General features: G+C 40.0%; 1 protein-coding gene across 5 annotated transcripts in view; it reads right to left on the bottom strand.

The window, feature by feature from the left end:
- The window catches only part of FEZ1 (fasciculation and elongation protein zeta 1), a 62,014-nt gene that overhangs the window by 16,791 nt on the left and 20,460 nt on the right, over nucleotides 1-24,763 (bottom strand). For 2 of the 5 annotated variants that reach the window (XM_011367127.2, XM_023534681.1), the window contains exons 1-3: nucleotides 22,501-22,647; nucleotides 17,027-17,371; nucleotides 10,516-10,615 (exon numbers count right to left, since the gene is read on the bottom strand). In XM_011367127.2, the coding sequence (XP_011365429.1) occupies nucleotides 10,516-10,615; nucleotides 17,027-17,337 (411 nt within the window). In that variant the 5' untranslated portion in view covers nucleotides 17,338-17,371; nucleotides 22,501-22,647. Of the gene's footprint in view, nucleotides 1-10,515; nucleotides 10,616-17,026; nucleotides 17,372-18,516; nucleotides 18,708-22,500; nucleotides 22,648-24,763 lie in introns of those variants that run through there. The other 3 variants (XM_011367128.2, XM_011367131.2, XM_023534680.1) reach the window with 3 other exon arrangements.

The raw sequence follows: 24,763 nt of genomic DNA, 5'->3' as shown, positions 1-24,763 counted from the left end.
GAGAGTTGTGAATAATAATACATACATACATAGCTCAAGCATATTATCTTGACCTAAAAATATAAATATACATTTATTTATTCTCCAATCTCCTAATATAAGGCCAAAGGCCTTTTCTTCTATGATGAGCCTCTGAGTAGAGTTTCACATAGTCTTTCTTGCATCATCCACATCAAAACACGAATTTTAAATGAATTCTCATTTCTTTTTTTATAGTAGAAAGAAGGTACATAGGAAATTGAGCACACACATTCATCTCTTCTTCCTCCTGAAACCCTACTAAAGTTAGAGCTCAGGGATCAAAAAAGAATGTTCCACAGGGACAAATGAACTGGAGAAAAGACAATAATAGCAAAAAAGATGCCAGAAAGCAGATGCAGACCTAGATGACTAGAGAGAGTTAAACCCTGTGGAAGAAGCTGCCAAAAGAAAGTGGATTTGCACTGAAGATCTAGAAAGGCTCAGGATTTTTTATCAGGAGAAGTGAGACCCCAGGTCTATTCTCCCTGCTTATGTACAAGGACCATTATCATCTTCTAGCCATCAAAAAACTAGAGATTTCACTCTGGGAAGGTTGAACTAGAGAGGCTCTGGACTCAGAGATACAAGGCCGCTTGAAAGTAGGGGTGAGAGATCTTACTTAAGTCAGAGGGAGTAAATGAAAATCTACTCACTAGAGACCGCAAGCCAATGACTAGACCCCTGAGACACTGGCACTCAGGCTTATTCTCCTTAAGCAAGACATTGCAGGACTACACTTTATGGTTAGTATACTTCTGGGACACTGCCTGAGGAAAAAAAAATGTACAGATACATGCCAATATTTGGGGTCTCCAAACAAAATGACCAGGTCCTGACTGGTCACTCTACAGTGTGGTCAAGCAGGAAACAAGCCTTACTCCACAGAAGGAGTTCAGCCTGCTGGCCTCACTTTTAGGTATGAAAATATGCCCAAGGATTGTCAGACATTGGAGGACAATCCCCAACATGAGAGATAGGGATTAAAACAAATATACAGAAAAAGAACATTAAAAGCAATACAGAGAGCAGAAGAAATCCCTCGCTATCATCACTATATTGTTTCCTTGAAAGAGAACCTATTTACTAGAATAAATCAAAAAACAAGAAAGTGCTCTTAGAAATTAAAAATATGATAGCAAAATTTAGATGTTCGGTGGAAGAATAGAAGACAGGTTAAGAAAATCACCTAGAGAATAAAACAAAGTAAGTAGATAGAAAATGGGAGGCAAAAAATATCAGGAGATCCATTTAAGTCCAATACTTGAATAAGAGAAACTCCAAAAATGAAAACAGAAGAGATGGCCTCTTGCAGCCATGACAGAGTAACCAGTACTGATATTACCCTCCCTGCCATGAACAAATATAAACCTGGGCAAAATCTATGAGCCAATTGTTTCTCCGGCACTGGACACTGGCAGTACAAGGCCGTGATCCTTGACAGAGGAGAAAAACATGAAATAAATGAAAGCTGAGAGAATCTGTCACCTGTGGACTTACACTGCAAGAAATACTATAGAGAGGTTTTTGATCTGAAAGGAAATGATAGAAAATCAGATCTATAGGAAGGAAGGAAGAATACCAGAAATGGTAAATATGTAGGTAAATATTTAAAAATATCCTGAACCACTTGTACTACTTGAGGATACAGCCTTGGCAGTCTGCAAGCCGAAGAGGGCCTTTACCAGAACCTGACCAGACTGGCACTCTGATCTTGGACCTCCAGCCTCTGTAACTGTGAGAAATAAATTTCTGTTGTGTATAAACCACCTAGATAATTTGCTATAGCAGCCCAAACAAACTATGACTAAAAATAAAGTTTAAAATATGATCTAAGCTCCCACATTGAAGCTAAAAAAATGAAGGGTAAAGTAAATCCTTAGTAAGTACAAGAAAGGAAATAATGTAGTTAAGGGAAGACATCAACAACCTGAACAAGCAATAGAGAAAAAAAAAAGTGTTTCTCCAAAAAGATGAATAAAAGTGTTAAACTCATACATAGACTGATGAGAGAGAGGAGTGAGGGAGAGGGAGAGAAAGAGAGCGAAACAAAAATGAACAATATCTGTACTAAAAAGGGGACATCACTATAGATTTTAATGACATTAAGAGAATAAGAGAACATCATAAGCAACTTTGTGGTCGATACAGCCAATGACTTAAAGTAGATGAACAAATGCCTTGAAAACAAAATTTACTAAAACCAACTCAGGAAGAAATGGAAAATTTGAATAGCCCTACATCTATTACAGAAATTGAATCTGTAATCAAAAACCTTCCACAGAGAAAACTCCTGGTCTAGATAGTTTCACTGGTGTAGTCTATCAAACATTTAAGGAAGATATAATAAAAATCTAACACAACTCTTTCAGAAAATAAAGAAAGAAAAATTCCTTCATTTTATGAAATTACAAGAAAATAAAGTAATAGGCAAAGATTCCTCATGAACATAAATGTAAAAACCCTTGGTTAAAATATTAGCAAATCAAATCCCACATTATATAAAAAAGGATAATATATCACAACTAAGTGGGGTCTATCCTAAAAATGAAGATTTGGTTCGATATTTGAAAATCGATTAATATAATTCACCATATTAACTCAATAAACTGACCTACATATATAAATTGATCTAAAGAGTTAACACAATCACAGTTGAATTTCTAGCAAGCTTTTTTTGTAGAAATTGGTCAACTGATTCCAAATTTTATGTGGAAATGCAAAGGACTTATAATAGCCAAAACAATTTTGGAAAAAAAAGAACAAAGTTGGAAAACTCATACTATTTTAGGTGAAGATATTCTAAAGTTACAGAAATGAATACAGGACCATATCGATATAAAGATAGACACATATATCAGTGAAACAGAATAGAGAATTCAGCAATAGATCTACACATATATGGTCAATTGATTTGCAACAAAGATGCCAAGATAATTTAATAGGGAAAGAGTAATAATTCCAATGAATAATACTGGAACAATGGATAGTCATGCATACACACATGCACGTGTGCACACACACACACAAGTGAACCTTGACCCTTACTTCACACCGTATACAGAAACTAATTTAAAATGGGTCATTAACCATATAACCGCTAAAACTACAAAATTTCTAGAAGACTTAAGAAAAAAATCTTAGTGACCCTAGGTTTGGCAATTTTTTAAATACTATACAAGAAGCACAAACTATAAAAAGAAAAACAATCAATAAGCTAGACTTCATCATGTTTAAAAACATTTGATCTTTAAAATATAATGTTAAGAAAGTTAAAAGGAATTCCATAGACAAGAATATTCATAAAACATATATCAGACAAAGGACATATATCTAGAATATAGATGTTAAATTAATTAAACGAGGAGGTCATTAGACTCAGGTGGCTTTAATGCCTTAGTAGCCTGCTTAGCAAACCTAAGCCTCTAATGCCTCAGGGTTTAGAATTCAAACCAAAGGAAAACCAGTCACAGCCAGCTAGGCTTTCCCAAATAGTACAACCATTTAAGCTATAACCAATCAAATAATTTCCTTTCTTGACTTTCACCTCTTCTCTATAAGTCTTTTTTTTTTTTTTTTCATGTCAGCGAAATACTCCTAACCACTTCAGGTTTGGCACTGCCCAATTTGAATTGATTTTTGCTCAAATAAACTCTTATAAATGCAATATGCTTCATTTTATCTTTTAACATAGAACTCTAACAACTCAATAAATAACACAACAACCTACTAAGGAAATGGGCAAAAGATTTGAACAGGCACTTCACCAAAGAAGACACACGGGTTGTAAATAAGCACATAAAAAGATGGTCAATATCATATGTTATTAGGGAAATGCAAATTCAAACCAAAATAAGATACTACTATATACCTACTCGAATGTTTAAAGTTAAAAAGACTGTCCATAACAAGTACTGGTGAGGATGTGGAATAATTGGAGCTTTCAAACTGGGAAATAGTTAGACAGTTGAAACAAACTCACTATGTGACCCCAGACATTCCACTCATAAACTTTTACCCAAGAGAAATGGAGGCATACATCCACAAAAAGACTTACACAAGAATGTTAATAGTACCTTTGTTTCCAATATTCAAAAACTGGGAAACAACCTAAATGTCCATCAACAAGTGAATAAGTAAGCAAATAATGGTATAACCATATAGGAAATACTACTCAGCACTAAAAAGGAATGAATTGTCGATACATACAATTAAATGAATATCTAAATAATTATACTGAATTTAAAAAGTCAGACAAAAAGAGTACACGCTGCATGATTCCATTGATACAAAAATTCTAGAAAATGCAAACTAATCTATAGTGACAAAAACAGGTTGCCTGAAGACTGCGGGGTAAATAGGAAGAGAGAAAGCTATACTCAATATCTTGATTGTGGTGATGATTTCACAGATATATGTATATCAAAACTAATCAAAATTCACACTTTAATATGTGCTGTTTATTGTATGCCAATTATCCTTCAATAAAGCTGCGAGAAAAAAGAAAAAATAAAAAAGTAAAATAAAATAATAATACGTCATGACCAAGTTAGGTTTATCTCAAGAATGCAAGGTTAATTTAATATTTGAAAATCAATTCATGTACTTTATTGCATTAATGTAATAAAGGAAAAAACTATATATTCATCTCTATTGAAGCAGAAAACAGAAATAATTAATTTTCAGAGAAATGACACAAGAAAACACACCATAATATAAAGTCATGAACTTCCAGGTGTCATGCAGAATGGATGAATTAAAAAAAAATTTTAACTCACTATAAGGTACATTATGTAAAATGAGAAAGGAAAAAATATATTCTAAAAGCTTCTAGAGAGAACCAAAAGAGAGTCACATATAAAAGATGGGGAATTTGAATACATTTTGGGCTCACAGCAACTAAAAGCTGAAAGATAGGAGAACAATGCCTTCAGAATTCTGAGTGAAAAAAAAATTTGCAACCTGAAATAACTATTAAGTCCAACTCTCCATCAAGTAAATGACAGGAAAATAAAAACATTCTCATATATTCTAAAATACATATTCTTTTGTACCCTCTTTCAAGAATATACTAAACTTTTTTTTCACAAAAACAAGGGGCTATACCCAGAAAGATAAAAATATGGCAGTCAGAGGACTAGGGAGAAAGGCAAGAAGAATCCCCAGGAAGAAGGTGAGGTGTTTCCCAGGACAATGGTTGTGTGTCTAGAGTACAACCAGGCTAGTTTATAGCAGTAAGCTGGAGGATACTATTTTAGATGTTTTCTAGAAAAAAAATTGAAGTGATAGAATATCTGATTTTTTTTTAACCTACTATGAGATTTGGAGTTCATTCAGAGTTTGGGATTGAACTAATGATAAATATATAGGAAATTAAGCAAATGAAAAAACAAGGTAATGCTTCACTCCAGGTTGTACAAGAGAGGAAATATTCATATAGAACCCTACATGATTCAGCGAGAAACAGTATGTACAGAGTTACATGAGTGTATATATTTAATATTGATTTAACTATAAATTGATGATGACCCTTTATTAGAAAGTGTCAGGCTAAGTGGGAGCATTTGAGGTGATGTAAAAGAATTAAATCTTATCTTCAATAATTCAAAGTTAAAAGATAACAGCCCAAACTGTTAATTTCAAATAATCAGATAAATAGCAATAGAAATGTGTTATTTAGAAAACTGAAGATATCTGCCAAAACAAACAGCTAAAAGAAATAAACATGGTTGTCTCTATGGATTAGGGAAAGACAGTCAGAGGCTGCTGTTTTTATTTGCTTTAAGTCTCATAATATATTATTTAAAAAGTATGATTTGGAAAATGGCATAGATGATAGAAGCTTCATACATCCCCTCTTGCAACCACAGCAAAGTTGAGACTGAAACACAGAGCAAACAGCAAGCAAAGTAACCTGGGAGTCTAGATGATCAGAAGCTCTACAACTAGGGAGAGAAATAAGGAATCATCCTGCAAAGGTAGGAGGTAGGAGGGGGCTGAAGACATGAGGCTGCTGGGTCCCCAGAGGCTGAGTGGGACAGAGGCGATGGCAGTGGCAGCCAGCAGCTACAGATGCCTCTTAAAGGGGCCATGTCTGAAACCAAACTTTCACTGTGACGGACTTGCTCCCTGCTCCCCGAGCACTAGCACGGGGTAGATTTCTCGGGGGTCACCAGGGACTTAAAGGGGGACGCTGAGTTGTCGGAGTGAGGGCCAGAGGTGAGGCTTTCTACTGGGCAGAAGTGCTGGTGGTATCCATTCCTCCTCTGTTGAGTCCTCCTCCGCCACAGTGTATACATGCAGTGCCGCCATGGCGAGACATCATCAAACTCAATGACGGAGGTCACGCTGCCCAGAGGATTCCCTGAAACTCCACATCCCCCAACTCATGGCCCCACCCAGGCCACATCCAGCTGTGTCCTCAACAAGTCCTGTGCCACTTGCTGAGCAGCACCAAGACTCACACTGGTGGCAGCTGACCTTGGTTTTCGATGTGGCTTCTTGAGGCAATTATAAGCACAGCATTTGTGGATTGCTTGCTGAATCTTAACAGGTGGCCCCAGAGAGGCACAGGCTGGGGCTAAACTTGGCCTGCAGTTGAACCCCTCTCAGGACTGTGCTGCTGGACACCTACTTCACAAAGCCATGCTAATAAGACCAGAAGACTTAGGAGCTTTCATTAGTACATAGAGACACAGAAAGGCAGCCAAAATGGGAAGAGAAAGAAACAGAAACCATATGAAAGAACGGAACATAGATCAAGGAAAAATGGAGTCAAGCAATCTCACAGATGCAGAGTTCAAAACATTGGTTACAAAGAAGCTCAATGAACCTAGGGGAAGTATCGATGAACTCAGCAAGAACTTTAACAAAGGGATAAAAAACATAAAAATGGAAATGGAAATTATAAAAAGGAACCAGTCAGAAATGAAGAACATATCATCTGAGATGAAGAGTATATTAGAGAGAATCAACAGAGTAGAGGAAGAAGAGGATCAAAACACCAAAATAGAGGAAGAGGAAGCCCAGGGCACCAAACCAGAACAGCAAGAAAAAAGTAACCAAGACTGTAATAATAATTTGAGGAGCTTATGGGACAAAATTAAGGGTAACAACATCCATGTCACAGGGGTACCTGAAGAGGGAGAACAAGAAGTTGAACTTATATTTGAAGAAATAATGATGGAAAATTTCTCTAACCTGGTAAAGGAAATAGACATACAACCCTAGGAAGCTCAGAGAGTCCCCCCAAAAAATGAACCCAAAGAGGCCCACACCAAGACACATCATAATTAAAATGCCAAAGGTTAAATACAAAGAGAGAATCTTAAAAACAGCAAGAGAAAAGCAGTTTGTTGCGTATAATGGAGCACCCATAAGACTGGCAGCTGGTTTCTCAAAAGAAACTGCAGGACAGAAGGGCTTGGCACAAAATATTCAAAGTGTTGAAACCCAGGATCTAAACGAAGACTATTTCACCCAGCAAAGCTATCATTCAGAATCGAAGGCCAGATAAAGAGCTCTCAGACAAAAATAAGCTAAAGGAATTCATCAACACCATGCCAGTAGTACAGGAATTGTTGGAGGGACTTCTTTAAGAAGAAAAAAATCATGTATCAAAAACATGAATAAAGAATGGTAATAACTACATATTTATCAAGTACCTCAAATGGAAAAGAGTTAAGTGCTCCAACCAAAACATAGAGAAGCCAAATGGATAAGAAAACAAGCCCCTTATACATGCTGCCTACAAGAGACTCACTTCAGATTAAAAGACACACACAGACTAAAAAGAAGGGGATGAAAAAAGATATTGCCTTGATGGACCTGGAGGGTATTGCGCTGAATAAAGTAAGTCCGATAGAGAAAGACAAATACCACATGATTTCACGTACATGTGGAATTTAAAGAACAAAATACACAACAAAACAACAAATGGAAACAAACTCATAGATACAGAGAATATTTTGAGGGCAACTAGACAGGAGGGGAGTTGGGGGGGGGACGGTGAAAAAGGGCAAAGGTATTAAGAAGTACAAGTAGTCATGGAGATATAAAGTGTAGCATAAGGAAAATAGTCAACGATGTTGTAAAAAATATGTAAGGGTGACCACTTTGTGAGTTATATAGATCTCTAATCACTATATTGTACAACTGAAGCGAATATATTATTGTAGGCCAACTGTAATGGAAAAAAACTCATTGAATTATACAATGTAAATATGAGCAACTGTCTATTCTACTTCAATAAAGCTGGAAGAAAAAAAACTGCAAAACGCATTCCCCAGAATATATGTATGGTGTTTAATACTTCTTCAAAAATGCAAAAAAAGAAAATAGAAAATAATGGAATAAATCTAGTTGCCAAAATTAAATCAGGTCTTCAGTTTTTTGGCTGAAATAAACTCTTATAAAGTTAAAAAATAAATATAATAAAAGTATTATTTGACTTTTAAAACTATGTATATGTTTTACTTTAATTTTTAAATTAACTAATTAATTTTTATGGTGACATTGGTTAACTACATCCGGTACGTTTCAGCTGTACATTTTAACGGTAAGGCATATATATATATTTACATTGTGTGTTCACCTCCCATAGTTAGATTTCTTTCTGTCACCACATATTTGACCCCTTTTACCCCATCTACCTTCTCCCTACTTTAATTTTTTAAAAAGTAAAAATGACTCTCTTTGCAGTCATAATGTAACAGCTTCTATATTTAATTAAATTGCTTGGTTACAGTCACAAGGACAAGCATGAACAGGTTTGGGAACAAACACAACTGATTCTTGGCAATGAACCACTTAGGTAGAAGAGACATCTGGGCTTGCTAGAGAGAATCCTACCAGCTGTGTGCAATCAACACACCAAAGGAGTCCGGTCAGTCTGTTTTACAGGAGGAATATGGAGCACTGATTTAAACTGAGATCAGTTAAAAGAGCTTCTACTGCAATGAATGCATATAATTAAGGAGAATGAAATAAAACAGCCTTGATCCGTCTACTTTTGCTACCCTGTCTTTTTCCTATGGATTAGACAGAAGAAATTCTACAAGGAATGGAGTTCAAGATCATCTTTCTCAAGGTCATTCGATTTGCCCTGAAATATTAACCCTCTTGAGGAAAATCTGCAAATGAGGATAAATTGGAGTCCTGTCGAAGGGCAAACTATCTTATATATCCTTTGGCTTAATCCATAAAATGAGTTGGAAAGGTGGCAGAAGAGATAAAACAAAATCTGCCTTTTGTACCACGACAGAACTGATTTAATTTCAGTAAAGAGATTTATTCCATTATTGCCGATTTTCTTTTTTGCCTTTTTGAGGAAGTACTAAACATCACACATATAAGCACTACAGGAGAAAAAAAGCAGGTGGGAGTTCAAAACAGGACCTGAGACACGCCCTCCAAGATCTATGCCAAGTTGGCTGTAACAAATCTGAGTCTCAGTCACCATCTTACCTGCCCCAGTCAATGAAGCCTTCAGGTTTTTGAGTATTTCGGGTTGCTAATTATTAGAAGAGTTAAGAAGAATACACAGCCACCTTTTCAAAAAATCAGCCAACTGATGTCTTTGGTCTGCTATTTTGGGCAATGATTTGCAGAAACATCACCCATTAAGGGAAACCTGTTTCTCCCTCTTTTACTTGGACTCAATTCTAGAGTACCTAGGAAGATCATATCCGCCCCTTTCCCTCATCTGCTATGCCTGCAGGGCTGTGACAGCCCTTCCTGATAAGAAATTGTCAAATTTCCTTTATAGCTGAAACTAGAAAACCAAACAAGGCAGAAACTGGCTTTTAGCAGAACAGAGCCATTAAATGTTTAGACTTTTCTATATGTAGATTCAGCTAGGAGGGGCAGTTTGGATCTTCTGAAAGGTCACTCCTCACAGCCTATGCAAATCAACTCGAGTATTCTCTTTATTTTTTCAGAAGCCCTTATGATACTTTCTTCTTTTACATCAGTAATCACAGAATGTGACTCAGGTCCAGCCACATAAATATCTTATTGACTGAGTTTTATAAAGAATTCCTCCAAAGTGCATGGCCACCTCACTAATATCTGGACCCCAACTATGGCTATGAGCCAGGCTCTGAGCTGGCCACAGATTGGTCAGCACTTGCTCTCAACAGTTTTTTTTTCCAGCACTGTTTTTGATGGGACTGACTGTTCATTTTAACAGTCATTATTTGAACACAAAAGAAGCTTGTGATAGCCACTCTCCTCCTTTTACTTCAGACCACCTGATTTTCCATGTGGGAGTGCACAGATCAGCAACAGAAGTATCTGCATTTACATTTTTCATAGATAATGAGTCCAAGCACCTCATGTAAATTGGACATGCTCCCTCATCTTATTTTTCACCTCCTCTACAACTCCTACCTTCCCAACAATGACACTGAGCTAATGGCGAAGACTGTCGAGTTACTGAATATTTTTCTAACTGGAATCTTCTCAAGCCCTGTTAAGTGGGGGGCCCCAGAGAGGTACCTCGGTGTCAGAGCTGTTGCCATTCAGAGCCTCGATGTTTGGGTCCCTCCAGTCTTCTGAGAGTGAAGGGATGTAATTGTCTGTCAGAGCATCCCAAACCCTGTAAACAAAGAGAAGCTCTCATTAGCACACATCTGTGGCTTGGCCCCGCCTGGAGGAAGGAAGAGCTGGACCAGGGGAGGAGAGAGGCTTCTGTGTGTGCCAGGCTGAGATCATCTGCCTTCCAGCATGCAGGAGCAAAGCAGCTTCGAAACTAAACAAGGCAGGACCAGGACAGAAAAAGCCAAGAGAATGGACCCTGCAGGAATTTCTAGTGTAACAGGTGTTTGCTTCAGAGACGAGAAATTTCTCATCGTTGAGATACAAATGGTAAAGTCTGCAATCAAACCACCTCTGGCAATAAATAAATTGTCCCAGAAAATAAATATTCTCCTCAACCAAATAGTTCATGAACCTAAGAAATGCCCCTGTTCCTTTCCTAAGGGCAGAGAAGAGTGAGATAAAGAGATGATAGAGGTAGAGGTAGACGTAGAGGTAAAGGTAGAGGTAGAGACATAGATAGATCTAGATAAAGCTCTGGGGAGGTTTTCTGGCTGGATCTCATTAAGGTCAGGGTCATCACCTAGTGCCAACATTGTTAATGCTTACTTATTAGAATATTTAGTGAGCCCACAGGTGGCACAATCCTGCCCTCTAACAATGTGGAATCTAAGTATGCTGTGTATCCACCATAGATCCTCTGAGGCAAATATATAAAAGGGACCAATAAATACACCTCTGTCTACACAATTACTTTTCAGTGGGGAAAGATGGGGATCCCTTTATTACGTTTTTCTTTAAAATTCTGATATATACATTACAAGAAAGAATTTTCTACAATTCTTTTTGCTTAACTCACTGATTTTAGAAAGATTTCCTTGGAGTTTGGGGTGGGAGGGGGGAAGAATCGTGAAGTCACAAACTCTCACACACAGGAAAATAAATAAAGTTAGTCAACATCAAGAGATTAATGTAAATCAGCAAACCGAGCTCCTAAAATAATGCTATCCATATAAGCCAACAGCATTTGAATTAAATAATGATAAACGAGGGCTCTATGCAATCTCCTTTGGATGCATTTGAATTAAATAATGATAAATGAGGGCTCTATGCAATCTCCTTTGGATGCCTATGCATGTCAAACATGAGTGATACCTATGAAACCAAGACATAGGAAGGTTTACTAATATAAGGAAATATCCATTTAAAAATAAGCAAATATATATACATATGAATCAAATTTAAAACATGACAAAATATGAGTTAAAATGCTGAAAAGATAAGTGCAAATTATATATAATTACATATCAATGTATATCAGAGCACAGATACTTGAAATCAAAATTAGACTCGAAATGAGGGAGAGAAGTGCTTTTAACACATATAAAATCTGAAATGATATGTGATATACGGGTACATAAGCAAAGAGATTTTCCTAGTGCACAATGCATACAATTTAAATTGGTGATGAAACAAAATAGACTCGAGAAAACACAATTTAATGGCAGTGCTTGGGTTATCTGCTTATTCATTATTTTCCTACAGTTACAAGACAGCACTTTTTGAGACCCCATCAAGTGTTCATTAGACATCTATTCAGCAGATTTTCAGAGTCTACTTCTTAAACACGGGTAATAATCCAATCTCCATCAGGCACTATTAGAGCTTCATTAATTTAGCCTAATTCTAAATTCAAGTTTCACTTGCATTCTAAAGGCAACAGGCAAACATGATTTGCTCTCTCCAAGATAGAACTCTAAGCACCACACTCACTAGAAAGGTCGGTGGATGACCCTTCCTTGCATCCCTGCATCACATTCTTTGTGAGAACGAACAACGTGCATGCAGGCACTGACCTTCAGATTTGTTCTTGCAGCACATATCTGGAAAATGAAATTCAGCAAAACCCAAAATAGGCAGGAGCCTTCTATACCTCTCTCCTAGGCAGGACGAAAGCTGGAAACTTTAATAGACTGCACACTTCCCAATGACCTTGAAACCGTTCAGATCCTTAAAGTAACAACTGGGGACTCTCTCAAATTTTTAGGGAGTAGCAACTTTTCTCATCTGAGCCTTCACTGCCATACTATGGATTTCATCTCCATTAGTGACAATTCTCTAAATGTTTATCTTCTCAGGATTTCGAGCCATCCCCGTTTTCTTTCAGGTTTTGTCCAGGTTTTCTTCCCTTCTGAGGTACTTTTTATCCTTTGAGGGTCATAAACAACTTTTAAGATAGAGCTACTCTCACCTCTTTCCAGTCACTTGCATATCCTTCCTATACTTATTAGGTGCCCATTTAATGATAATAACAATAGCAGCCAATACTTAAAGAGCACTTAACATAAACCAAGTACTATTCTAAACTTTATGTGAACTAATTCCTTCACTCCCTAACTCTGTAGGGCAGAGACTAATGAGAAAAAAAAACCCTGAAATCTAGGGTTACTTCTCTACGTTCACACAGCCAGTAATGACAGAGTCAGGATTTGAACCCAGGCACCAGAGCTACAGAGCGTATATTCCTAACCACTTAACTCCTCCAATTCTTTTTTTTCTTTTTCATTTTTTTAACTCCTCCAATTCTTGATAAATTTTATTATTCTGATGCATGAACATCAGAATAATATACCAAGTTCCAAATCACACCCTAGAACAGCAGTTCAGAAAGCGGTTCTGCATGAAAAATCTAAAACCGCATTGTTCTAAACAATGTGCTTTCATTAACATACGGAAGACGGAATGGCCCAAGCCGCAGGGGCACACACTGCTTTCTGCTACTTCTCCATCCTAAGGAAGGTTAAATGGAAGGCAAAGGAAGAACACTGGGAGGCAGGCAGCCATAGGAAGGAGGATACGGTGGCGAGAGGGAAAACACAAAGCTTTCTGTGAAGAAAAGAGTGGACAGGGCTTTCTCCCCAGAGAGGCGATCTATCTGATTGTAATCAAGATCCTTGGGAATAGACATACTCCCTTTTATAGATAGGCACCCTGAGGTGGACTGTACACTTCCCTGAGAAGCATCCTATTTACTCTTACCTTGGGGAAAGAAGACTTTGAAAGATATCTACTATATCTTTTATCAAAGAACTAAAATCAAAGAGGGTGCCTCGATTCCTGTCACTATGCTGCCATAGCACCCAAGATTCAATTTGCTCTCTCAGTCTCTGTAATAACAGAAAACGCTTTTCAGGTGCATATTTTATAGCTTGGGTTTAGATGCCTATAGAATTGACTAAATGATCTTTCACCAGAGAGGGCTAGGAATTTGGAAAGGATGCTGGATGAACAAAACAAACAGAATGGGTTGTGATAAGACACCTCTACAAAAATTCAGATCTGGAACTGGCAACATGGCCATCAAGGCTACATTAATCTTGCTATATGCTACATGCTCACACGTGCGCGCTCACACACACACCTATATACCTATTCCTGACAACACGGTAGGCAGTTTGCAGGGCTTATTAGAATTCCAGCTTGGTAACATTTCCCTTAATCCCCTATAGGCTGGCTACAGCCCTTGTCCCGTGTTTCATTTGCCTCCAGTCGAGCCAATATCCACACTTAGACACTTTTGCAGTGAATATTTAAGAATTATTCATTATTAGCACATTAATGACTGAACAACTTTTTAGATTCTTTCAAATTCTTAAATAGAATTAATACTATCTCTGTCTTCTATATGGGGAAACTGAACCTATAAGAAAAGAATTAACTTTCCTAAAAAAAAAAATCATAGTTATTCATCAGCTTTTCCATTCTGATTATTTGGTACTTACTTGTCTTCGATTTAAAGAGCTGACTCCAGGCCGTCTATTGTGTGAACTTTATTTTTAACATCACCTTTAACCCTATAATTCCATCTGAAGAACAGGAAACTGCCATTGTTCTCACATGTTTGGCCTCTCTGTCTCCAGGGCACTAGTAAGAGGCTTGATAGGGACCCCAAGGAGGCAGAAGGTCAGGTGAGAACTGTTCATTACCATTTTGTAGAGGCCCCGAAGAGGCTCTGGCCTCCAGGTCCAATCTCTTATGATAGAGGAAAGGGTGATACCACATAAGCAAAGAAGAGATTCTGAAATAGTTTCCAAACTTAAAAGCATAAGGTGTATATTCAAGTTTAACACTGTTTGATGCCTAGAACTTTCATGCCCTGACCAATCAGAGATAAACTGATATCTCAGCCAATTTTGTATTAGCCAAACAGTTCCAAATGAGAACTAAAGAAATCAAAACTTCAAAGGGAATCACTGTGTTTGCTTTATGATTTGTGCAGTCTTCAAGGAGGTTAGTTTGACCAAGAATTTCATAGATTTTGTTTTAAGCTTCTATCATTTAGCTCTAGCCCACCCAAAACACTTTCATGCGTGGATGAAATATCCTTCTAAATACTAAACCTAAGCAAGTGTATTAAACCCTAGAGCTTTGCTCAGGAGAACTACAATCAAGTTAGATATTAAATCATCCTTTTCCTTTACCTCATCATAATTTTACAGTTGAAATATCTGGATAGTTGTCTATAAAACAAAGTATGTAATTTAATTCTGATTTTTATTTTAAGTTGTAAAGCTTTAGACACACTGGCTGCCTAAAAAGTATAGTGTTAATTTCTCAATTCCCAGATTCTTCCCTCTATACTCTCCCCAAATCATACTTTATCTCTGAGTAATTATTCAACCTTTGGTCTTTTAGCTGAGACAGTCAATGAGGCAGGCAAGTCGGAAAAATCAGGATGAGAAGCCCAATAATCCCTTGTGATGGTAATTGACATTGAGTGGCCTCTGCTAATGTGCTGGAGAGAATAAGAACCTGCTCGCTGGGCCTTCACCCTTAATGAGGCAGAGGGGGTGTTAGATGGCGGAGAAATGATTTGTTGGAAGCAAAAGGAATAGGACACATCTTAAAATGTCATTTTCAGAGAGCAGCCTGGGTGAGGTAAGAAATTAGGTTCTTCGCAAGTCCTTAGTCCCGCTTCATCAAGATTAAGCTCTGGAGGTTTCAAAGATGAGGACCCACGCAGTCAGCTAGAGTTAAGTGACTAGCCCAAGGTCACACGGCGAGTTAGTGAGAGTATGAAAATTAGAATTCATAGCCTTTGTATTTTTAGTTCATTGCCTGGTGCAATGAACTAGAGTGAAAAAAAAAAACCTCTGTATAATAAAGCCCCACAGTCATTCTTTTTTGACTTAAAGGAATTGAGCAAATTATAATGGTCTCAGTACCTAAAATGAACCAGTTTGATACTTAAAATGGAATCAGAACACACAGCCCACAGTGATAGTACTGGTCACCAGAATGAAATGTTCTCTGTGATCATGCCTTCAGGCTAGCATTAATTAAAAAGAAAATAAGGAAATGGTGTGGACTTGGAAATACTTTACATGTACCTATAAGGCTGGCTATTATCGCTCATCCAATTCATTCAATATTCAATATTTCATTAAAAAAATATTATTTGATCACTTACTACACACCAAGCACTGTTTAGACAGTGAGGATATAGTAGTGAGTAAGTCAGGCAAATATACAGCCCTTTATTCACAGAGATACAGTCTTAGTTACCAAATTAGCAACTATCTGCCAAATGTGGTCAGATTTAACCCTCTAGGACACGCCTCTTACCAAACTTGTTTATAGTCAACTCTTCCCACTCTTATCCATTAAAAAAAAAAAAAAAAAGTACCATTGCTCAAAACTTCCATTACCAACTATTTGACATTTCTTGTGTGATGCCTAAAGAACAATTGGTGGATATTTAATCTCTGTAGGGTACTTTTTACCAAACACCCAAACACCCTACTTTATATAACAAATTAGCCCCTTCTTCTCTTTCTAGTCCCTCCTCAAACAGCACTTTTCTCAGATCCCTTCTCTTGACTACCATTCAGATCCAAGAAAGTGGCTAGTAAATGGCACAAGGAATCTGCACACTCAGAAGCCACTTCGCCCAGTTATCACCTTGATATTGTCCAGGCTCTCTGTTCAATCGGTATGCTATCTTATTTGGACATAGCTTAACATTTCTAGATAATTTTCCAGTCCTGAGGGGTTGTGAACAATTTGGAAATGTTCACAATTCTGGTGTTTCTTGAAACAAATTATTCTGATGACATAGATTCCTCTGTCACCGTTAATTTTTTTTCTGGTTCTTATTTCTGATATCTAGGTGGATTACCACTGATGTAAAGAAAGCTGAAGATAGACAGACCCCCAAATTTTCCATGTTCCTGAAATTCTATTTCATATCTAGGAAAACCTTTCTATTTCCTAAAAATCCTTCACTCCTTTAAGGTTTGACTGTAAAGGGACATAACAGACCAATGTCAGCAATTACCAGTGCACTGCCCCATTGACATAAAACTATAAGTAATAAGCCATGAACTTGTAGATAGAAACTAGTTCTATGTCAAGAAGCCCCAAGACTATAGGCTCTCGTCTGAAGCAGAAGAGGGCAATTAAGATTTCTTACTCTTCGTCTTGCAGGGTCTCTTCCTCCTCTTGGATCTGGAACTGGTTCTTCACAGGAGCAAGGTTCTCGGTCTTGGCATTGTAGTTCCGAAAGCAGACATTGAGCTTCTCATCAAATTCATTCACGAGGTCCTCCATGGACTTGAAGCTGATTATTTCAGAAGAAAAATTCTCAAGCTCAGAGAGGGAGGGGTCCTCTAGTTGGTGGGGAGATGAGCCATAGAAACACCGTGGCTTTTCCTCACGTTCCTCCAAGCAGGAGGGCCGAAGGTCCTCAAACTCTTCATCCAAACTCACCAGTGGGGCCTCCATTCTTGCACAGCTGCAACTTTCAGGATTCGTTTATCTAGAAGAATAAACAAGGTAATGTGAGTTCGAACTGGGCTTTCGGTCCGAGGAAACGTAATCACATATTCCATTATCTCTGTCTCTCTAAAAACAAAGATTCCGCTTCGCTGGCATCCATCACTTCTGCACTTCCTCATCATGTACTTAAAAAGTTCAAATAGCATTTGAGACACACCCGCTTCCAATTCCCTCCTCCAAAAAACAAAGTGCAGTGGTTAAGTGTACGGCCCCTGGACCAGACTGCCTAGGTTTGCATCCTGTTCTGCCCCTTACCAGCTGCGACCTTAGCAAAGTACTTAACTTCTCTGTGCTTCCTTTTATTCATCTCAGGATAGATATAATAACAGGACCTATCTCCAAGGGTTATCATGGGGTTAAAAGAGTAAACACAGGGAAGAGCTTAAAACAATGCCTGGCAGACAGTAACTATCAATATTGTTCAATATGTGTACACATCCTTAAGCTGGAAGTTTTTCATAACATATATGGGGGCAAAACCTAACCTGACATAAGCTCATTTGGCAACTAAACCTGATCTACATGAAATATAAAAGCTGCTTATGGTTTTAAGTTATCCCATTTAGTGTGTTTTGCTGGAGAAATATTAATTTTTTAAATTATAGAGATTGCTACCCCAGCCTCCAGGGGAAGATATGCAGAATATGCACTCTCTTATTGCCTTCAAAATTTGAGATAATTTATATTCTGAAACATGCCTGGATAGGAATTTGTGAGCCTGGATATTACTACCTTCATCAATAAATACTAGACTAAGAAAATACCAATAGAGACTTTCAAACAAGCACCTGAGTTTTTTCCAGACACAGAGCATATGTCTGGGACTAGAGGAATGAATTAAATGATCCATTATCCTGTAAGAGACAGACCCAGCTGTTACACGGCCAGAGTCCATAACAATCTTGGGCACTGCACCCTGGAGGGCTGCATACTCAGGCCTCCCTTCATTTCCCAACAGCTCCAGGCCCTCTTCAGACATTGCCTTCAACTGTGCTTTATCCATCTGTGTGTACCTCCAAGCCCTTGAATCTAAATTCCTCGAGGGCATAGACATCCTCTAAATATCCTCCACCACTCCCAGCACACACTGCCCTGTGGCTAGGCAATCAATCAATGTGTACTTACTGAAAAATTATCTTCTCACGCCACATACAGTTTCTCGTTTTCAAGTTCAGGCAGCACCAGCATCATTATCTATCACGTCCTTCTCTACACACAAAAGTTCCTTCCTCGTAACACAGAAAGACAACCCAACTTTTCTCGCCTGTCCGTGTGATTACTTATCCAGTTAGATGTTTTTAAATTGGAACCACCACCTGAGGACCAAACAGACAGCAAAAGCCATGGGTTTTGCCCTAGGAGTGCCATTCTCCATCTCCGCCTAAGTGAGGCAAAAGGTGTGCCAGGTGAGGATGGACAGCTCTTCCTGGGATTTAACTGGGATTAAGTCAGTTAGCATAGCATCACATCAAAACATATTCTGAGTATTTACGACTTTCAAAGGCAACATAATAGGACCTACCTTAAAATATAAAAAGATATAAAAGCAGGATGATATCTTGGAAGGAACACAGGCTCAAGAGCCAACAGATCTGCCAATATCTGGCTCAGTGACAAGCATCGTGGGTCCTGATTACCTCATTTGTTAAAATGAAGGTGTTGGTATAGACCTAATACCTTTGGAAGTTAATTTTAATAGCATATTAATTTAATTAATATTTAATTATGATATATTTTAATATTATATTTTATTTAATTCAATACACCCAAAATATCACCATTTCAAAATGTAAAACATTCCATGTTTTAAAATATTAATGAGACATTTTACATTTTTTTCCATACTAAGGCTTTGAAATTCAGGGTGTATTTTACATTCACAGTAAAATTAAAAAAAAGTGTCCATTTGAATGAGCTGCCTTTCCAACACCCAATAGTCTCATGTAGCTAGTGGCTACCATATTGGACAGCACAACTATAAAGCAATATACAACTACTTGTCAGTCAAGGATTCTTCACCTAGGGTCTACAGACTCCAAGTGTTCTTTAAAAATAGCTGCATTTTATTTGATGATTTTAAAAACATATTCGGAGAAGGATCTCATAGATTTCTCTATGTTGTCAAAGGGACCCATAGCACAAAAATGATTAGGAACCCCTGAGTGGCAAAGTGAGTTTAGAAAAGATCACAGAGTGCAATAGATAGTAAGGAAAGTTTTACAGACAAGGCCTTTGTGTTGTCGGAGATGAGACTCTGTGATGGTGAAGAGCCTGGACTCTAGGATCCCGTCCTGATCTTATATCACTTTCTAGCTGGGAGATTTGGGCAAATGATCAGCCTCTTTGTGCTTCAGTTTTCTCATGTGTAAAATGGGATTTAGAATAGCACTTACATTGAAGGTTGTTTTGTGAAGTAAATGAGATCACCTTCGAAGTGCTAAACCCAATGTATGGAATACACAGTGTCCAATAAATGTCAATGATTTTAGGAAAACGAGGATAACTTAGTTACATGGAAATGTGGAGTAAGAGTGCTTCAAGTAAAAGAAAAACTACCCCTGCTGTGATATTCTATGTGCGATGCTTCAAAATGCTTATCAAATGAGAGAACTATTGCTAAATGAATTTTATCATCTTTTTTGCTAAAGCACCACTCCTGTTTTCAATTCCAAGCCTCTGGGACCATGGGTCTCATTTCAGAGAGATATGAAAGCTAAATACTTGATGTTCCAAAAATGTGCACTTCTTTTAAATGTGCACTCTTTAGGAGATAAGGGGGCGCTGGGAGGAGAAGGAAATACCAAGGGCGCACTGATTTGAAACGGCAAAATCTATACTAATTAACCAGTAACAAGAAGGCAGTCCAACCAGAGCCTAGGACTAAGATCGAGTTTGGAATGTTCGCAACAGGAAGATTATGCCGAAAACACCTATCCTCAGCCTAGGCAGGCCCTACAGATATGGATTCCTCTAGAAGATGATAGAAGAAGAAACAGATGTCACAGCTCTAGATTGCAGAAACATGATCATAATCCATAATAAAGCCTGATTTATTTTCATTAATGTACTACCTAGGAGCCAAGAAGCTCTGCATGAATGGCCAGCTGGAAATCGAAAATCACTCAACACCCAAAATAAGCCCAGCATTTGTAGAAAAATCCCAGGCTGCGGCAGAGGAAAGCCAGGCATTCCTACTGGCCGTACCATGGCCTTGAGGAGGGTCTCTGGGTTGGGGCTGGCAGCCCTTCTTGAAATGACGCCCTCTCTCTCCTTCCTTCAGCTCACTTTCTTTTGCTCTTCTCTATTAGTGGGATGCCTTTGCCCCCCAGCTGAAATGTCCTACTCTTGCACCCTGGTAAGCTCGCCCCTATCTTCATTCACAGCTCTCCTCCTCTTAAAAGCTAGAGTTAATGGAATGGATAGCTTATCCTCTTTCCCTATACTTTCAAAATCGATTTTTAAAAAATATGTAAAGAATGGCAGAAAGAAGGAACCATAGAAGGGTTGTCTTGTCTTTTTCTCTTTATCATAGAACAGAATGCAGAACTATAGTTCAATTATGTCCTATAACCTATTCCATTTATTTGGGCTCCCAATAGATGGTGTAATCGGAACAAGAAAAGGCACCACGGAGCTTAACAGAGGCCCAGTAGGAAACACATAAACCTCTTGTGCGGCATAATGATGTACTAGCCACAGCTTGGGGCTGCAGTGCAAATTTCCAGTCCTTGCTTTGCTGAGCAGAGTAGACTGGAGCAGATCAGCAAAGAATTCACCATGCCTCCACAGACGCCCCATGACATCTTCCCCTTCTTCCCATTACTCGCCCCATAGATCAGCTGATACTGTGTGCGCCCACCACCATCCCTAGAACCTGCCCTCCGCTACTCAGCAAAACCCAGTCAGTATACATGATTGTGCCAGCTTCACATTTGGACAGAAAGAGAGTATTTCATTTGCATGTAAACCAACAACCCCTTTGCAGTTCTACTTCCTCCTGTTTCCCCTCCGCCTGCTGCTCCATTCACCCTCATCGCACATTCCCCCCACCCTCCGCCTCTGCGCTGTTGGGGTAAAGAAAGGCTCCTGAAGCAGCACAATGGCTGGCGAGCCAAGAAAGCTGGGCTCATCCCGTGGGCCGCACACAGACTCCACCGCCCTTGTGGCCAAATAAGACCGGGACACCGGAGTGGGAAGGGGGCTTAGAGGTGTGCGGCGAGGAGGGAAGGGATAGGCAAGAGGGAAGAGAGGGCTGTGGAAATTGCCTCCAGTTCGGGCTCTGTCCAGCGTTGCGCGCGGAGCTCTAGAGGCCCTGAGCCCACAGCAGGCGGCGCGCCCCCCACCACACTCGTCCTTTCTCCGACCTGTTCTGTGGTCCGACAATCGCTCCCCAGCGTCGGCGGCAGTAGCCAGGGTGCTGACCTTGCAGGAATGTTCAGACCTGGGGAAGGCCTGGCACCCCAAGGAAGGCACGGCGCGGGGGTGGGGGTGGGCGGGGGTTAGGGTGGGTTCTTAGGGCAGAGATGACTCTGAGGCGTTAAAGGTGGCAGACCGGATAACGGTCCTGGGAGGAGGCACTGACCCACTGCTCCAGCACAACCAGGCAGCGTCCTCTGCCCCCCTGGCCCCAGACCGCGTGCTCGGGCACACACGCGCGCACACACACACGCACACACACACACATTCTCTCTCACATACACAGTCTCACACACACACATGCACACAGGCGCGCGTACACACGCGCACACACACAGTTGCACACAGTTACACACACACACACACACACACACCCCACACACACACCCCCCACACACACCAGGCCTGGCTGAGGGCCCAGGCTCTGATGCTGCTGGCAATGTCCATCGTCCCACGTCCCCAGCCCGGCGCTGCGTCCCCGCTGCGCTCCGGCGAAGGGCCGGGCAGAGAGCGCCGGCCTCCCGGATCTTTCTTTCCGATTCCAAGACGGGACGGGTCGAGGGTGCGGGGCTGCAGCACCCCCAGACCTACCGACTGGGAAGCCCGGGTCACGGGGCCTCCTTAACCACCCCGTCCAACCCCCACCCACGACTGTGGGTCGGTCCGGACCAAAGTCGCCCCCCGCGACTGCACCTGTGCTGATCCTGGCGGAGGGAGGCGAGTCCCGGGGCTCAGCGGGACACCGCCATCCACAGAACAGCCGGAGCTCAGCGCAGGGCAGCAGCGGGGCAGCGGCGGCGGCTGCGGCGAGCTCCCCTCAACCCGCCCTCCGCCCCTCCCCGCGCTCGTGCCCGGGATCTGGGGGCGCGCCCGCGCTCGGGCATTCGCCCACAGGCACGCGCGGGACTCATGCGTCATCCCCTCGTTAACATTCATAGCCTTCCTTGGAGCAGGTGGCTGGCTGCCTTTATTAATATTTATGAATTACTGTCCCCCTCCCCCTTTAACATCGGCCTTTCTGCTTCCCGTATGAATATGCAGAAGCTCCAAGATGTGCGCGTGCAGTAACTCCCAGTATGGAAACCTCACTGGGTCTGATGCTGTAGATTCTTCAGAAAAACTAGGCGGTGGCTGAGTGGATGGGCAGGCGGATGCCAGCAGACACTCTAAGACCCCCTGGACTCTCTGGACTCCCCATTCTACTCTACTGGTGCTGAGGCGGGCAAACTGACGGATGCCTTCCACCACCAACTCTAACCTCCAGCCAAAAGCCATAAACCCTTTTACGGCTCAAAGATGCAGGATGCGAGCTGAATCCAGGCCGATAAAGCTGAGATTTCCCGCTCAGGAGAACGTGAGATGATGAGGCTAATTCACCAGGCGATAGAAGGAAGGACCCTGGGGCCTTATGAAAATTTATTCCTCCTTCATGTGTCTTGTTCACTATACATAAGCCTGTCCTTGTAGATGCTCTGTAGGAAATCTAACAATTCATGAAAGCGGACAATGAAAAGTGCAAGAACTGCAAGTGTCAATGGGAGGCACCTTGGAAGAGCGTGTTTGCTTAGAGAACCCGGGTACTTTGACAAGTTAGAAATGAAGTCAGAGGAACTGGTGGGAGTCTAATGGTGAAAAATCTCTGGGCTCGGCTGAGACTCTCAGCTGAAAGCAGCAAGCAGCCTTTCCTTTGCTCATTTATGCATTCGTTCCACAAACATATCAATCATGAGAAGAAAGCAAAGCAGGGGAATAAGGTCCCAATGAGGTGAGAGGAATAGCTGGCCACCACCCTCTTGGTGGCATTAACCAGAGGGTTTCTTTCTGTCAGAGTGAAAGAAAAGTAGGTGGTTAGAAGGTCCCCAAGTCTACTTTCTTTGGGTTGATACTCAGTTCTGTGACTTGAGGGACTTAACCTCCTTGGGCCTCATGTCCTCGTCTATAAAGTGAGGACATTTAATAGCACTCACTTCTGAGGCTGTCGTAGGATTAGAGTTGATGTGTGTGAAGTCCTTCCAGGCAAAACAGATGGTACCATTTAAGTCTTGGCTATTATCTTCCCTAGGGGAAGCTTGGGGACACTGTACTAGAGGCTGCCTCCTGTCCCTATCTTCAAAGTATAGGACTCACAGGTTTGAGAAAGCTTTTAGGAAGTATAGGAAAGTGATAAAGAGCTTGGGCTCTTCAGAAAACTTGGGTTCAAACCCCAGAGTTCTATTTATTAGCTGGTGACTTTGTGTACGTTACATACCCTCGATGAGCTTCAGTTTCCTCATCTATAGAATAGGGATTCCAATATCTACTACAAGGTTGTTGTTGTGCACATTAAATAATATAATACCTGAAAAATACTTAGCACGGTGCCAGGTATATAATAAGTATTCAATAAATGAATTCTGTTGTTCTGTTTTGGTATGTGTGTGTGAGAATTTGAAGGAATTGGAAGCTGAGGACTGATATTCTAGGTATCTGGGATGAAAATGTCCTGAACATGAGCAAAGTTATTCTTCCAGCAAATATTTCTTTCATTTCACTGTGGTAAAAACTACATAACAACATTTACCATGTTAATGTATATAATCTAGTGTCATTAAGTGCTTTCAAGGTTCATCCATGTGTGTCAGAATTTCATTCCTTTTTTAAAGCTGAGTGATATTCCATTGTATGGATATACCACAATCTGTTTATCCGTTCATTCATCTATAGACATTTGGATTGTTTCTACCTTTTGGCTATTGTGAATACTGCTAATTTCAGGGAACATTTTCTTTTATTGCATTCTATGACCTATGCTAGAACCTAGAGAGGTCATAATGAAGGTATGTCTTTGAAAGATCCAGACTTCAGTGCTTTGATTTCCAAACTCTGCTACTTGGAACCCAGAGTGCCTCCCCCAAAATCTATATCCACCCAGAACCTCAAAATGTGATGTGTTGCTTTTGTTTTGTTTTTTTTTTTT

This window comes from Pteropus vampyrus, unplaced genomic scaffold, assembly GCF_000151845.1.
Source record: "Pteropus vampyrus isolate Shadow unplaced genomic scaffold, Pvam_2.0 Scaffold130, whole genome shotgun sequence".
Classification (NCBI taxonomy): domain Eukaryota; kingdom Metazoa; phylum Chordata; class Mammalia; order Chiroptera; family Pteropodidae; genus Pteropus; species Pteropus vampyrus.
The sequence above is the reverse complement of the archived record's forward strand: the minus strand, read 5'-3'. Positions and strand labels throughout refer to the sequence as shown.